At 39.9% G+C, this 16,502-nt stretch overlaps 1 protein-coding gene and 1 non-coding gene across 2 annotated transcripts in view; both read left to right on the forward strand.

The window, feature by feature from the left end:
* The window catches only part of DIAPH1 (diaphanous related formin 1), a 109,119-nt gene that overhangs the window by 56,335 nt on the left and 36,282 nt on the right, over positions 1-16,502 (forward strand). Inside the window, exons 15-18 of the mRNA XM_049786978.1 lie at positions 444-623; positions 1,853-2,527; positions 4,915-5,029; positions 5,692-5,700. Of these exons, the coding sequence (XP_049642935.1) occupies positions 444-623; positions 1,853-2,527; positions 4,915-5,029; positions 5,692-5,700 (979 nt within the window). The remainder of the gene's footprint in view (positions 1-443; positions 624-1,852; positions 2,528-4,914; positions 5,030-5,691; positions 5,701-16,502) is intronic.
* LOC126029231 (U6 spliceosomal RNA) lies at positions 14,807-14,911 on the forward strand. Its single transcript, XR_007502874.1, has one exon. It is a non-coding gene; the product is annotated as a U6 spliceosomal RNA (small nuclear RNA).

Below are 16,502 nucleotides of genomic sequence, written 5' to 3' on the forward strand. Positions count from 1 at the left end.
TGCTTGCCTTTGTGGCAGAGATTCTGTTTCTTTGTTTCTCTGTTTCTCTCTCTCTGTTTCTCTCTCTCTCTGTTTCTCTCTCTCTTCCCCTTCCTCCCTCTCTCCCTCCCTCCCTTCTGCAGCTTCTTCTCTCAGCTCCTTTCCCATCTCTCTCTCTCTCTCTCTTTCTCTCTCTCTCTCTCTCTTTTTCTCTCTTCCTTCCATTTAGAAACTGGTTTCCAACTATCATTTACTACCGATTTTTAAAAAACAGTAGACAGTATAGAAATGATCCTTTTTTCTGCTATCCCCTTATATTTATTTAATCTGCCATAAAATTTTTCCCCTATGTTCTCTGGATTAGTAAACTCTGTGGTCAAGTATTGGCACATATTATGTGGAGTAGCACTTTGTTGTTTGTTGAATTGGAAAATTTACAAGGGGCATTATTTCTTTTCTTCTAGCTGGACTCAGAGTTAACAGCCCGACATGAGCTACAGGTAGAAATGAAAAAGATGGAAAGTGACTTTGAGGAGAAGCTCCAAAACCTCCAGAGAGAAAATAGTGTATTGGATTCTGAAAAGCAACAGATTGCCACAAAGATGCAGGAACTAGAAGCTGAAGATTCTCGGCTCATTGAAGAGGTAATTACACCTGTAGGGAGGCAAGTAACTGAAGGAGCCATTGGTGTCCTCATGACTAGCATGTTTGGAACTGGGCTCCATCCTCTTCTTCCTGGGGAAAGCTCAGTTGCAAACTGGTATCTAGCTTGATAGTACACATCTTCCAATTATCTGGTTTTTTTTGGTGGGGGCCACATCCAAATGCTCAAGGGTCACTCATAGCTCTCCATTCAGGAATTACTCTTAGCAGCACTTGGGGGATCATGTGGGATGCCAGGGATTGAATCTGTGTTGGCCAAATGCAAGGCAAAAATGCCCTACCTATCGTTATCTCCAGCCCTTCTTTTTTAAAATTGGGGTTCTTTATAAGCTATAAAATGGAATCTAGGGGCTGAAGCGATAGCATGGCAGTAAGACATTTGCCTTGCATGCAGAAGGACGGTGGCTCGAATCCCGGCATCCCATATGGTCCCCTGAGCCTGCCAAAAACCAAAAACCAAAAAAAAAAAAAAAGGAATCTAAAGAGCAATATGAAGAATAAAGTGAGTGTCAGTACTACCCAGAAATAAAAAAGATAATAGTATTTATTTATCTATCTATGGTTTTTGTCATAGCTATGCTCAGAGTCAGGGCTTACTCCTGGGCTCAGGGATCATGCCTAGTGGGCTCAGCACCATATGGGATTCCCAGAACTGAACCTGGGTCAGATATATGCTAACCAAGCACCTACCCACTGTACTATTGGGCACTTCATGGGTTTTTTTGGCGTCACACAGTGGTACTCACAATTTACTCTTGGCTCTGTGCTCAGGGATCACTCCTGGCCTGGCTTGGGGTTGGGGGAGACCATGTGGGATGTCTCGGAAATTGAATCCTGGCCTATGTGCAGGGCAAGCACCCTATGCACTTTCCCTCTTCAGTAACATATATGTACATGCTTTGTCACGTCTATAACTTGATCACGTATGTGAGTATAGTATACTAGATTGTGTAGCTAGAATATTTATTTAACCATCGCCTTTCCTAATCAAAGGGAGTATTTAACGTATATATTGATGTTGCCTTTGTAGTACAAACCATGCTAAAATAATGTATAGATCTCAACTCGAGTTTGGGCCCCTCTTAGTGGCACATGAGTCATTTCATATCTGTAATTCCTGTCAGTCTCTATGTCAGACGAGAAGTTTGGACAGAGTCATTTCTTAGGCTCCTTTCCAATGCCAGACACTTAATTGGTCTTGTTTTTCCAGGTTGCCAAACTGACTAAGGAACTGGACAGTGCCAAGAAAGAAGTGGCTTCACTCTCTGCTGCTGCTGCTGCTACTCCCCCGCCCCCTCCCTTACCTGCTGCCTCTGACTCTGTCCTCCCACCCACACCTCCTCCTCTGCCCCCTCAAGAATCTGGGGGCTCCATACCCCAGTTATCTCAAAGTATTCCTCCACCTCCCCCTTTGCCTGGGGGGCTTAGCAGCATCCCACCACCACCCCCTTTGCCTGGGGGTTTAAGTAGCATCCCACCACCACCCCCTTTGCCTGGGGGTTTAAGTAGCATCCCACCACCACCCCCTTTGCCTGGGGGTTTAAGTAGCATCCCACCACCACCCCCTTTGCCTGGGGGGCTTAGCAGCATCCCACCACCACCCCCTTTGCCTGGGGGTTCTAATGGCATCCCCCCACCTCCTCCCTTGCCTGGAGGACCAGGAATGCCACCACCTCCTCCCCCTCTTCCCAGTGGTCCTGGAATCCCTCCTCCCCCTCCATTCCCTGGGGGCCCTGGCATTCCTCCACCACCACCTGGAATGGGTGTCCCTCCCCCTCCCGGTTTTGGATTTGGAGTTCCTGCAGCCCCAGTTCTACCATTCGGTTTAGCTCCAAAGAAGCTTTATAAGCCAGATGTGCAGCTACGGAGACCAAACTGGTCCAAGGTAAGGATTTTTGTCCTTTATTCATCAGAAGTTAAGGAACCACTTCACTTCCCTACTCTGCATTTTGTGCATGAGCAGACTTCCCTTTTACATGTGATTTACATCTATCTATCATCAGCTTCCATTTAGGCTTATGCTTATTCAGTAAATACTAGGTATTTACTTTATGCCACACATCTCTAGATATTGAATCAATTTTTAAGCCCACACTCCCAGTATGAGACCAAAATTATCAATCACAATATTGTTTTTGTCTCTTCTCTGAGCACATAAGTCACACAGTTTGATAAGTTATAAACTACTGCTAATTATGCTTAGCCAGAAGTCCTGGGTGGATGGTTATGCCTTTGCATCCTTGCCCCTGCCCACCATCCTGCAGGCATAAGTCACACAGGATACTTAAGCATAGCATAATAGTGTTGTGTGTGTTTAAGACACCTTTAGTTGCGCCAGCCCTTTGCTTCTAGAAACCAAATTAAAACAAATAAACTTAGGGCTTTGTACACAAACAAATTTGGCAAAACCAGGTAAATGAGGAAAATGTAACATAGAGATAAGAATGTGTAGAACAGGGGTCTCAAACTCGTGGCCCACAGGCCGTTTGCAGCCCTCCATACAACATTTTGTGGCCCGCGGCCTTCAAATATCGCAGTATTCGCGATTATTCGCTTACTGAATAATCGCAGTAAAAATCGCATTAGTAAGAAAAAAATCACATTAAACATTCGCATACCCCGAGCAGTTCTGTTCGGGGTATTCAAATGTTTAATGCGATTTTTTGCGATATTTTTTTCTTACTAATGCGATTTTTTATTGCGAATATTCGGTAAGTGAAATCCCTTATGCGGCCCTGCCTCACCCCGACTTTGCCTCCTGCGACCTCCAGGTAAATTGAGTTTGAGACCCCTGGTGTAGAACATAGACATAAAGCTTCTAAGAGTAAAAGTAACAGTAAAAGATTTGGGGTCATAGAATAGAATGTAGTTCTTTATTTTTTTAATAGTAATTTTTAAATTTTACTTATTTTGGGTTTTTGGGCCATACCCGGTGGCAATCAGGGGTTACTTCTTGCTTCTTGCTCTACACTCAGGAATCACACCTGACAGACTCAGGGACCATCTGGGATGCCGGGGATCGAACCCAGATATGTCTTGGCAAGTCAAGGCAAATGCTCTGCCCGCTGTGCTATTGCTTCAGCCCAATAATAAAATATTTAATTGATCACCATGAAATACACAGTTAAAGTTGTTCACGACTGAGTTTGTCATATAGTATCCAATACCCACTCCTTCACAACATTTCCCCCAACTACATTAGCAGTTTCTCTCCACCTACCCTCTGCCACTGTGGCATTTTTATTTTCTCTCATTCTCTCATTTTTTTCCTTTTGGCACTGGTTTGCACTATTGTTGCTGAAGGGGTAATGCCTATTATTTTACCTCCTTTCAGCACCCAGTTCTTATCCAGAGTGATCATTTCCAATTTTCATGTTTTAGTGGTCCCTTCTCTACCTTAACTGCACTCCCCACTCTCTTTGTGGCAAGCTTCCTACTATGGAAGCTTCCTATTCCTCCTGACTATTGTCTTTGGGTATTATCACCATACTGTTTTTTTTTTTCTTTTTAATTTTTTGATTTGGGGGCCACATCCAGCATTGCTCAGGGGTTATTCCTGTCTCTGCACTCTGGCAGAGCTGGGGGACTATAAAGGTACTGGGGATCAAACTTGAATAGAATGCATGCAAGGCAAGCTACCTATCTGCTTTATTATTGTCCCTTCTACCCCCCCCCCCTTTTTGTTAATATGACAAATGAGTGCAATAAATCTATGTCTCTCCCTCTGAATCATTTTACTCAGCATAATTCTCTCCGTATTCATTCTTTTTTTTGTTCCCTTTTTGGTGTTTGGGCCATACCTGGTGGTAGTTAGATTACTCCTGACTATGCACTCAGGAATTATTCCTGATGGCGCTCAGGGGACTGTATGGGATGCTCAGGATCAAACCCAGGTCAAGTGCAAAGCAAACACCCTACCCATTATATTATTACTCTGGCCCTGAATAGTTTCTGGGTAATATTAGTTCAGTAAATGAAATGAAAACATCCAGACTCCATCATGAAGAGCACAGCTCTTTATGTTTGATGAGACTTATTCTAGCCTGACATTACAAATTATCATCCCTGTGTCTTACTCAGTGTTCTGGCAAAGGAGAGCCCTGGCTTTCTTCCAGATTAGATGATTATGTATGGTAGGGGGAGAGTAGAGGTAGGAGGCTCATGTAAAACATGTTCTGCTTCTGAGCTGCACTTCTGGCCTATTTATTTTATTTTTCATTTTTTAAGTTTAATTTTCACCTTAGTAACTTTTAATATCTACTTCTATCATAGTTTGTCGCAGAGGATCTTTCCAAGGACTGCTTCTGGACAAAAGTAAAAGAGGATCGATTTGAAAATAACGAGCTTTTTGCCAAACTCACCCTTACCTTTTCTGCCCAGTCCAAGAGTGAGTACCTGCCTTTTTCCTGCATAGGTCCTGTATGGGACTTAGAATATCTGTTAAGGAGATTTTCTATTCCTTTTCCTTTCCCTGGGTTGAAGGTTGAAGAAAAAAATTGGAAGAAAATTTGGTATTTAAAAATCCTGGGTTGGGGGTCCAGAGAGATAGCATGGAGGTAGGGCTTTGTGTTGCATGCAGGAGGACGGTGGCTCGAATCTCGGCATCCCATATGGTCCCCTGAGCCTGCCAGGAGCGATTTCTGAGCATAGGGCCAGGAGTAACTCCTGTGCACTGCTGGGTGTGACCCAAAAACAAACAGAAAATCCTGGTAAGGGGTGGGAGAATAATTTGCTTTAGGTCCCTGCTCTACTCCCTTTTTTTTTTTTTTTTTTTTTTTGCATGTAGCTATTTCATGTAATTCTAACTTGGGATAGATTAAGACAACAGATGCCCACACTTGTTCCAATTAGATTGGAATAGATTCTAGTGCTGCCTTTTAAGTGCCATCTCCCTTTCTGCTTGATTGACAAGGGTTGAATAGTGTCTTCAAATGTCAGATTGTTTGGCAATTATCTACAAAACAACAACAAAAAAATAACATGTGATTTTTCTTCCCCCATTTCTTTCCAATATCTGATGCTTTGCCTTCCGGACCCTTTGCTCTGCAGTTTCAAAAGGTAAGAAGAACCTTTGGGTTAGTTTTTTTAGTATTAGGAAGAAAAAGGGATATGTTGTTACAACGTAGAAAAAAAACGTTGGGCCCGGAGAGACAGCGGCATTTGCTTTGCAAGCAGCTGATCCAGGACCAAAGGTGGTTGGTTCGAATCCCGGTGTCCCATATGGTCCCCCGTGCCTGCTAGGAGCTATTTCTGAGCAGACAGCCAGGAGTAACCCCTGAGCACCGCCGGGTGTGACCCAAAAAAAAAACAAAAAACAAAACAAAAAGAAAGTTGTGAAAATTTTTTCTTTAGAAAATGAAATTCAGTATTTTTTTTTTTTTTTTACTAGTTTCTTTCTTGGGGAAAAATAAATTTTAGTTGTTTGGTGGTAATAATGCCATTACTTTATGTTGAATTTTACACTTTCAGATTAGTTTAACATATAATAAACAGACTCTTTGACCCATGGAGAAGCCTTGTGAGGCAGTGAGGATTGTGTGATATAGACCAAATAGAGAAGAGTGATTTGCTTGAGGTTAGATGAGCAGATTCAGAGCTCCTGACTTTAGTTCTTTTTTTGTCCATAGACTCACTTTCTTCACTTTTCTCTTTTATTTTAGAAATGCTTCTCTTTTAACCTTCTTTCGCTATTCTCTGATTCTTGTGGTTTTATGCTGCCTTGTGATGGGGTGTTTGTTATTTCTTCTGAGGGATATTGTATTTGAAATGTCACGTACATAATAACAATTATAGCTTAATATTTTGTTCTTTCATTCTAGCCTTTCTATTTTCAGTTTGTTATGAACCTATTGATAAACATCAAATAATGGGGCTGGAGTATACAATTTGGAAGCATTTTTTAAGATAATTTTTCCTCCTATAAGTGATTTGATGGTACCTGATTGTATTTTGTTCTAACAAGGAGCCTAAAAGGTTATGAATTACCATTGGTAGCTCTGGTCCAATGCCTGTTCTGTTGCTCTAGCATGAAGAACTAAGTAGCCTTTCCCTCTAAGAACTATTACCTTACAAACTAATATTAAGCTCAGGGAATTATTTCTACTATCTTAGTAATCAACTGATTTCCTAATTTGTAGCTCCACAGAATCTGTCTGATGTTGGCTTCTAATAAACCTCTTTTTAGTGGTTCCTTTCTGTGCTCTGAATGCCACTGTAGATATACACTGATGGGCCCCCTTTCCTGATCCAATTCTATCCGTGTCTTATCTTTTATCTGCAAGTGTGTGTGTGTGTTTACCTGCCCGTCTGGTGTTGAACTCAGGTTTCGCACATGTAAGACAAGTACCCTTTTTAATGCTTCTTCAACTCTCTGCTTCTGCCCCAGAAACTTCTTTCTTGTCATTGAACATTCTAACTTTTTAGCAGCTTTCACTTTGACATTTTCTTTCTCAAATCTCTACTCATTCTAAAAATATAACTATAGGGGTCGGAGAGATAGCATGGAGGTAAGGGCATTTGCCTTGCATGCAGAAGGATGGTGGTTCGAATCCCGGCATCCCATATGGTCCCCCAAGCCTGCCAGGGGTGATTTCTGAATGTAGAGCCAGGAGTAGCTCCTGAGCGCTGCTGGGTGTGAACCAAAAAAAAAAAAAAAAAAAAAAAAGTAACTATAAATTAGTGAATTTAGTTAAAGCATTGAAATTCATGTAGTAGATTGCTGCTATTTTGCTGTAGGAAATTTATAGCTAGTCTTTAAGTATCTTTCTTAGTTAGAACATTTATTTGCTAAAGCTATACATGTCTTAATTCTCCAGTCTTTCTGTTAGAAAGTACCATCTTAGAGAAGATCCTCTTGAAAACTTTTAAATCATGAGCAGTTTTTCAGACAGCTTAAATCTTAATCATTTTAAGAAATTTTGGGAAGCAATTTCTATTTCTCAAATAAGTGGGGTCTGGAGAGAGAGAACGAGCATATCAGGTAAAGCTCTTGCAATGACTAACTCAGGTTCAGTCTCTGGCATCCCATATGGTTCCCTGAGCTCATCAGAGAATCTTAGTGCAGAGCCTGGAATAACCCCTGAGCACCACCAGGTGTAGCCCCCTCAAAAAACTAAAATGAACTGTATACATACTCATGAGTATTTGTTTACCCAGCTTTATTTGCAACAAATTATGGTACAAAGAGCATTTCAATTTCAATTCAGGCTATAGCTATAGTTTTCCATTGTTTTTCACCAACAAATACCTCATCCCTTCAAAAAGTTATTCTTTGACTTTTTATTATTTTACTTCAATGTTCTCTCTCTTGTCTCTGTTTTTTTTTCCTTCTCAATTTTTCTGTTTTTTTTTTTTCCTTTAGATTTACTTCATAAATCTATGGTTATGCCCAAGGTGTTTGCATTTGAGTCCTGCTTTTCCCTTGGAGACAGTTACTTTGCTGTGGTGTACATGGACATTTAGCAGCAAGGGGAAAATCTGAACTGATAACAATTTACCCGGAGTTTTAAGTTCACAGATTCAGTGCAGACTGTTCCCAAGAGAAGACCTTCACAGAGTTTCTAAAAAGGAGTACTTTAGTGAAGAAAGGCATTGGGCTTCTTCTGGTTAGATATTTTTAAAATCAGATAAGGAATTTCTGGTTTTAGAAACTTCAGAAGCAGTAACTCAGAGGATTCTGATCTCTTGTTTGAAAATAAAGTGAATTTTTTACTTGTAAAGAATGAGTTAAATAGTATTTTAAAGTATATAGTTAACACCAGAACCAGAGTTCAGATGCCAGATTTTGTGATTCCAAAGTCTTTGCTTTTGCCCTCTGCTCCAGAAGAGCTTGGATCTACCCTATAAACCTCTAAAACTTGGACCCAGAGAGAAACCATTTCATTCAGGGACAATTGCCCTTGAATTAGCATGACTCTCAGGAGTGTCAAAAAAGGAACAACATGTATGAGATACCAGGTATTTGGAGAAGGGGAGGCATTTTCTGAGTACAGTGTTCTAAAATGTAGCAAAACTGATCCAGTGGAGAACTCAGTCATGTTAATCTAGTACAGTCCAACTCTTGCTTCGAGTCTTCCAGCCCAGTGATTGCCAGTCTTGATGAGGAAAATTTCTGAACTTAGGTTCTCACTCACCGTATTACATTATTTCTTCTCTTACATGCAATATATAACACTAGCATACTGGCTATGGCTATATCTCCCTTAATATTTTGTTGATACTTAAAACTTCTCCTATACTAGTTTTTGCAGGGATGGATTTTTTTGTTGTTGTTTCTTTGTTTTTGGGCCACACTCAGTGATGGTCAGTGTTACTCCTGGCTCTGGGGATCGAACCAAGGCCCATCCTGGGTCAGCCGCATGTAAGACAAACGCCCTACCACTTTGTATTGCTCCGGCTCCTCCAGGGATGGATTTTAAAGAAAATGTTCATGTCACTCTATACTTACCCATCTGTCTCCTGTTATCTCCTGTGCTGCTGCTGATCGGACCAACACACAAAAGCATGTGTGCTCAGCCTGTTAAGCTCTCTCCTTGGGGCCGGAGAGATAGCATGGAGGTAAGGCGTTTGTCTTTCATGCTGAAGGATGGTGGTTTGAATCTCGGCATCCCATATGGTCCCCTGTGCCTGTCAGGGGCGATTTCTGAGCATAGAGCCAGGAGTGACCCCTAAGTGCTGCCGGATATGACCCAAAAACCAAAAACCAAAAAAAAAAAAAAATGACAAAATCAAAAAAACCTCTCTCTTCATTTTCTCTCCTTGTGTGGATTAACGGGATCTTTTGTTTTGTATGTTTCTTTTTTTTTTGGTCATGATCTCTTCGTTAGCAATGCTTCTTGTTCAAGGTTAGGCTTACATATTCAGGGTTAAACTTTTACCTTTTTCATTTTCTTCTAGGAAACATATTCATCACTCTGGTGACCTGAGGTCATTATTTGTATGATTAAATAGCTTTTTCATTTTGCCTTTTTTAAGACTTAACTCTTTTATGACATGATTAAATTTTATGACATTATTAAATACATTCCCTCCTTAGACCGGGGATGGAACTCAGAAGTGTGATACTTATGGTACTTGTCTTGCATATAGAAATCCTGGATTCAATTCCTGGGACTACAAAACAAAACTCTTTATATAAATCCATCACCTCTTTTTTTGTTGTTTTCTGGGACATACCCAATGGACTCAGGGACAATATGGAATGTAAGGGATCAGACTCAGGTCTGTTGAATGCAAGGTAGGTGTCCTACCTACTGTGCTATATCACTCTATCCCAGATCCATCATCTCTTTAAGCTTACTGTGGTTAAGTGGTAACCTTTGCTTTTAGTACAGTAATGCTTTTACTTTTAGGTTAATTTTTTTTCCCCCAAAAACCTTTTGTACTGGGGGCTGGAGCAGTGGCACAGAAGTAGGGTGTTTGCCTTGCATGTGGCTGACTTAGGACGGACTCGTTCAACCCCCACCCCCACCCCCCGGCATCCCTTGTGGTCCCCCAAGCCAGGAGCAGTTTCTGAGCACAGAGCCAGGGGTAACCCCTGAGCGTGACCGGGTGTGGCCCAAAAACAAAACAAAACAAAACAAACAAAAAATACCTTTTGTACTCATAAGATCTATAAGCTCAATAACTTTTTGTACAGTAAACAATATATAGCATTAGACTATCTCCTATTAAAGTTTGAGGTACAGTAAGAGAACCTTGAGTGGCAGAACAGTTTCCCAGTGTTAATGACAATAACCTGGAAGAACTCTGATAAATAAGATCTTGACCAAGAGTTGAAAATGTTATAAGCAGTAATATTTTTCTAGTTAAAGGTAAGGTGCCTGCCTTACCTGCGCTACCCTAGGACGGACCACGGTTCGATCCCCCGGCGTCCCATATGGTCCCCCAAGCCAGGAGCAACTTCTGAGCGCATAGCCAGGAGTAACCCCTGAGCGTCACCGGGTGTGGCCCAAAAACCAAAAAAAAAAAAAAAAAAAAAAAAACAGATTTCATATGTGGATTGAGATCCCAAGCCTTGTGCTTTCCAAGTCAGAACTATTATCATCAAAGGGTTTGTTTGCTGCCTGCTGCTCTCTTAGATCTTTCTTTCTTTTTTTTTTAAATAATATTTAAGCACCATGATTACAAACATGTTTGTAGTTGAGTTTCAGTTATATAAAAAGAAAACCCCCCATCACAAGTGCAACCTTCCCACCACCAATGTCCCCCATCCCCCACCCCCTGCCTGTGTACGAGACAGGCATACTGCTTTTCTCACTCTCATTACCATTATCATGATAGTTGTTAGTGTATTAATTTCTCTAACTGCACTGACCACTCTTTGTGGTAAGCTTTATATTGGTGCCAGTCCCTCCAACCCTCATCTCTGTTGTCTTTGGGTGTTATTACAATAATGTCTTTTACTTTTCTTAACTCTGGTTTCTCTTCAGATCGTATCTTTCACCTTTTGTTAGAACTTTCTTGATTCAGGCTTCAATTTGCATCAGAGCCAGTGAGGGGGATCAAGTGGTCTATTTCCTTATCCTTGGGATCCTTTTCTGTCCACTAGGTGGCAGTGACCCAAATGAATCTTTTTTTTTTTTTTTGGTTTTTGGGCCACACCCGGTGACGCTCAGGGGTTACTCCTGGCTATGCGCTCAGAAGTTGCTCCTGGCTTGGGGGACCATATGGGACACCGGGGATCGAACCGCGGTCCGTCCAAGGATAGCGCAGGCAAGGCAGGCACCTTACCTTTAGCGCCACCGCCCGGCCCCTCTTTTTTTTTTTTTTTTTAAGGAAAAATATGAATCTAAATTTCATCCCTTAGAAACCACATTTAAGAATTTGTGTTTCACTTTATGCATTGAAACCCTTGCTTTAAAAAAAAGTGTTTTCCTTACTCTGTGTGTAGGATTTAGCACGAGAAATACTATTTGAGTGAACATTTGTTAGGATTGTTATGTTTGAAAATTTTATTTGTTTTAATTTTTCAGCTGGCAATGCTCAGGGCTTATTCTTAGCTCTACACTCAGGAGTCACTGCTGTCAGTACTCAGGACCATATAGAATGGCGGGGATCGAACACAGATAGATCACATGCAAGGCAGGCACTTCAATCCTGGGACTGTTAACTTTTTTTTTTTTTTTTTTTTTTTTTGGGCCACACTCTGCGGTGCTCAGGGGTTACTCCTGGCTCTGTGCTCAGAAATCGATCTTGGCAGGCATGGGGGACCATTATAGGATGCTGGGATTCGAACCACTATTGGTCCTGCAAGGCAAACGCCCTACCACTTTGCAATTCCTCTGGCCCAGTGTTAACTTTTAAATACTAAGGGCTCTTGGATTTTTATGTAGGATCAGACAATTAGCACAAAGCAGTTAGGAATATATACTAGATAGTACTCCTTGTGAGTACTATAAATCTTTTATAAATAGATCTATAAACCTCACTTTAGTGGATGATGTTGAGGTAGATGTTATCCCTTCTCTGTTGCCACCTATAGAACATAATGTCATTTCATTTTTTTATAACCCAGTAATGTTGAGCCTTGTGAATTATAAGACTCAGTTGAATTATATCATTCAGTTCATCCTGTAGTGATATCAGCTAACACTCGAATTACTCCTTGTCTTAACCAGTTTAGCTCCTGGACCCTGACCACTCTCTGTGATAATGTGGTTGGTTCTGTGTCTGTCTGAATTCTTACCAGTTTAAATACGAGGAAGCAGTGACACTACCAGTTTATCATTATTCTGGCCTTATTATTAATCCAGTTGTTTCCCAGCAATATTGTCCTCTGAATTTGTACACTGATTCCATCATCATTAGTAACTACTGCCCCTCAATAAGCCAATTTTACTTCACCCACATTTTACTTTTTCAATTCTCTTTTTTAGTACCTGACCTCAACACTCACATTAGCATTGGGAATTTTAGTCCATTTATCCTATCTTCATTGCCCTTACTGATTTCACTTTCTTTCTCCGATAAAATGTAATGATTGATCATAATACTATTAATTTTTTTTATTCCTATACTTTCTCATTTTACTATCCTTCATTTACAGAATCACAAGCCTAGTCAATTTCATCTTTCCATCTGTCTTTCACTTGTATGTGTGTAAGTGAACATAACCAGAGAAAAATATCAAATCAGCACTCCATGGTACACTTTCTTCATCTTGCACCACAGCAAATATTCTTCTTTTTCTCCTTCCTTTTCTCTGTTTTTCCCATTGCTCTATCAGTTTGTTATATTGCCGGCTCCTTTCTAAATAATGCAGTCAGTCAAATATCATACATTTCTCATCTATTCAGCTTCCTACTCCTAAATAATTACCTGTTTTCTTCTCAAAGTCCTAATAGCTTCCTCATCTTTATTTTCACTTGAGGAAGTTTTCTTTTGACTTCATTAAGAAACTAAAAATGATTAAAAGGAGAACTTCTGGAGGCCAGAGAGATATCATAGTAGTAGAGTGTTTGCCTTGCACACAGCTGATTCTAACAGACATTGGTTTGAATCCCAGTAGCCATATGGTCCCCCATGAAAAACCCCTGAGTGCTGCCAGGTGTGACACCAAAACCAAAAGAAAAAAAAAAACTTCTAAGCCTCCATCATTATTTTTTTTGTTTACTCTTTTTTGTTTTTTGGGTCACACCCGGTAATGCTCAGGGGTTACTCCTGGCTATGCGCTCAGAAGTTGCTCCTGGCTTGGGGGACCATATGGGACGCCAGGGGATCGAACCTCGGTCTGTCCAAGGCTAGCGCAGGCAAGGCAGGCACCTTACCTCTAGCGCCACCGCCCGGCCCCCTAAGCCTCCATCATTATTTTTTACTACATTTTTTTATGTTTTCTCTGCTGTCAGTTATGTCTAAAGACAGTATTACTGCATTAATAGATTCTCATTTCAAACAATTACGGAGATACAGTGAGGATATAAAATCTATCATGCAGGTAGATAGTTTAGGGTTGGAGCACATGCCTTGAATCACAGCATGTTCACCCCAAGCACTGCTGGAATTTCTTCCCTAAATGCATGTATGACCTTATTGTCTACCTCCTCAGCAGATCTCTGATATGTTATTGCATGCAGCCTTTCATATGCATGTTATTCTAAAAGAAAAATGGACATAGTCCTTCTTTAGTACAAATGAGAAAATGTAGATTTTTTAAAATAGTTCCTTACTGAAAAATTAAAGGGCAAGGGGATTATAAATGAAGCTTCAAGAATGTGGCAAACATAATATTTTAATGTAATCTTATGATATCTCTGATATTTATCACTCTGCATTTTATTTGCCAGCATTTTATATTACAAGTAATGTGGCAGCACACATTTCATTTTGCTTAGTAAATTCTCTAACATTTCTGAGTCCATGTGCAAGGTATACATTTATGCTTAAACCCAAAATAAAAAATTATTATAATGCCTGAGAGGGTAACGTGATAATCATTTTTCCCTGGCCACTAATAAGATTATACAATAAGTTTTCCTTCATATCACTCAGTTTTTAATTTCTAGCTGTTCTTTATTTTTCCTTTGCTATTGTCTGTCAGCTCAAACTTTTTTCATAGATTTTTAGCTCTTGTCTGTTTTTATTTGATTGGATTTGAGTTCCATCCTCTACTCCAGTTACTGAGCTCAGGTATCAGGAGTAACTGCTTCCTTCCCCAACCAGTATTTAGGGCAGAGAGTACACTACTGTAAAATTTAAAACTTTCACATGCTTTCTGCTGGTGTAGTTTCCACAGACGACAGTTTGGCAGAGATTTGAGGGAGGTGACATCCGATAAAAGACAATTAAACTTTTAGTTCCTTGTAAAGTAGAATAGTTTATCTGTGATGTGTTCTTTTCTTTTTCGCCACCAGATGGCACATGGATCGCTTGTATTTTAGGCATGTCATCCTTACGTGTTTTAGTGACGCAGTTGCGCAGTTGCGTTACGGAGAGCGGCGCCCTCTTATAGTTTTCAAGCCAAACTTCTTGCTATACTGCCCTCTGCTGTCTGAAATTTACTTGGAGGACTGAACTATAACTTTAAGAAGGTAGCTGCTGCTTGCCATTTTACAAAAGGAGCTAGTATTTTCAGTACTGTTTTGGGGAATAGGCAGAAACGACTGAGAGGGGTGTTTTCATTTTATTCTGATATTCAGGAAAGCAGAGCCTTTAAGAATTGTTTGTAGTGCTCACTTCGGCAGCACATATACTAAAATTGGGACAACATAGAGAAGGGTAGCATGGCCCCTGCGCAGACGACAAACAAATTTGTTAAGTGTTCCATATTTTTAAGTCCCCCCTCCAAAAAATTGTTTATACCTCCATTATATCCACATTTATAAACCCATCTCTAGTATCTATATACACTGTCACATCACACATAACACTCACATAATAAGTAGAGTAATTATGTAAGTTTTCAGGGCACTATAATGAATTTAATTTCTTTAGGGATTTTCCTGACCTACCTTTGCTACAATTTGCTGGTAGAAAAAGTTTTTAAGAGTCAATCCTTCTTTCATTTGTTAGCTCATAAGTATCCTAAAATAATCCTAGATTTAGAGCCTTTTTTAGTGGTGCAGACTTCTAGAAATACTTTGGCTGAAACTGTCTTTTTCTGAAAAAATATTGTATTATGAAACTAAATAACTTTAAGGTGACATTAAAATAAAAATAATTTACATAAATTAATACATAATCCATTACGTATACATAATGTATACATTCTTAATGTATTAATACATAAAGATGATGTGAGGAACTTGTTATAGGTACAAATTCATGAGTTCTGCCTCCAAAACATTTTAAGATACAAGATCTGTATAAGGGGATGGTTTAAGAAACACATGTAGTTGTACCATAGACATATTAATTTGTCTTGATAAATTGCTTCCATTTTCCTTTATCCCTTTTTACTTTGGAGCAATTGAGATTTTGCTTTAAAATTCTGGAATCAATGAAAAATCTGGAAGCTTTTAGTAACAGAGTTGGCTGGAAATGGTGAATGGAAGACTTGTGTTTAGAAATCTTTCATACTTGGATGAAGATGAAGTTGAGAGAAACGGGAAGAGTCAGATCACAGAGAAGAGTCCTGCAGCTGTGCAGGCATAAACTTCTTTAAGTTTGATTGTCTTATACCAGGTAGTGTCTAAGCAGAGGGACTGTATCTCTAGGAAACACCAGAGTAGAGCTGATTTTGGGAATAAGGAATAGAGTGCCCCCGTTTTTCTTGATTGCATAGAGGACCTCCAAACTTCCACCTCAGAGCTTCTATTTTAAGGATCCATAATAATCTCTTAACGTTTTCATGTTAAACTTTTTATTGATAAGGAATAAGTCTCCAAAAATGAGTTTGCAAATAACTTAGTTTTCAGGAAATTCTAAAGGGCACCTTCACCACAGAATGTTTTTGTAGGGCTTTCTGCTTTTATTATGTTTTTCTTTATCAGTTAAATAATAGTTCAGAAGTCAAGATGATGTGATAAAAAATAGTATTCATCCTCTCATTCCCTCTCCCATTCTTTAGAGTTTTTTTTTTTTTTTAAATTAGGTTTTTGGTTATTCCTTCAGTATTTTTCAGTGGACTTAACAAGAAAATACTATTAGTTTTTTTTGCTTCCTCTGCATATCAAAAGATAACATACTACTTGTATTTCTCGTGTCTTGCTTCTGTCCCAGTATATAAAGATCTTCCGTAATAAGATAAACATGCATTACTTACCTTTTTTGGTTTTGGTTTTGTTTTTTGTGACATACCCAGTGACACTCGGGTTACTCCTGGCTATGCGCTCAGAAATCACTCCTGGCTTGGGGGACCATATGGGACGCTGGGGGTCTGTCCTAGGTTAGTGCATGCAAGGCAAATGCCCTATTGCTTGCAC

Source organism: Suncus etruscus, chromosome 14, assembly GCF_024139225.1.
Source record: "Suncus etruscus isolate mSunEtr1 chromosome 14, mSunEtr1.pri.cur, whole genome shotgun sequence".
Lineage (NCBI taxonomy): Eukaryota > Metazoa > Chordata > Mammalia > Eulipotyphla > Soricidae > Suncus > Suncus etruscus.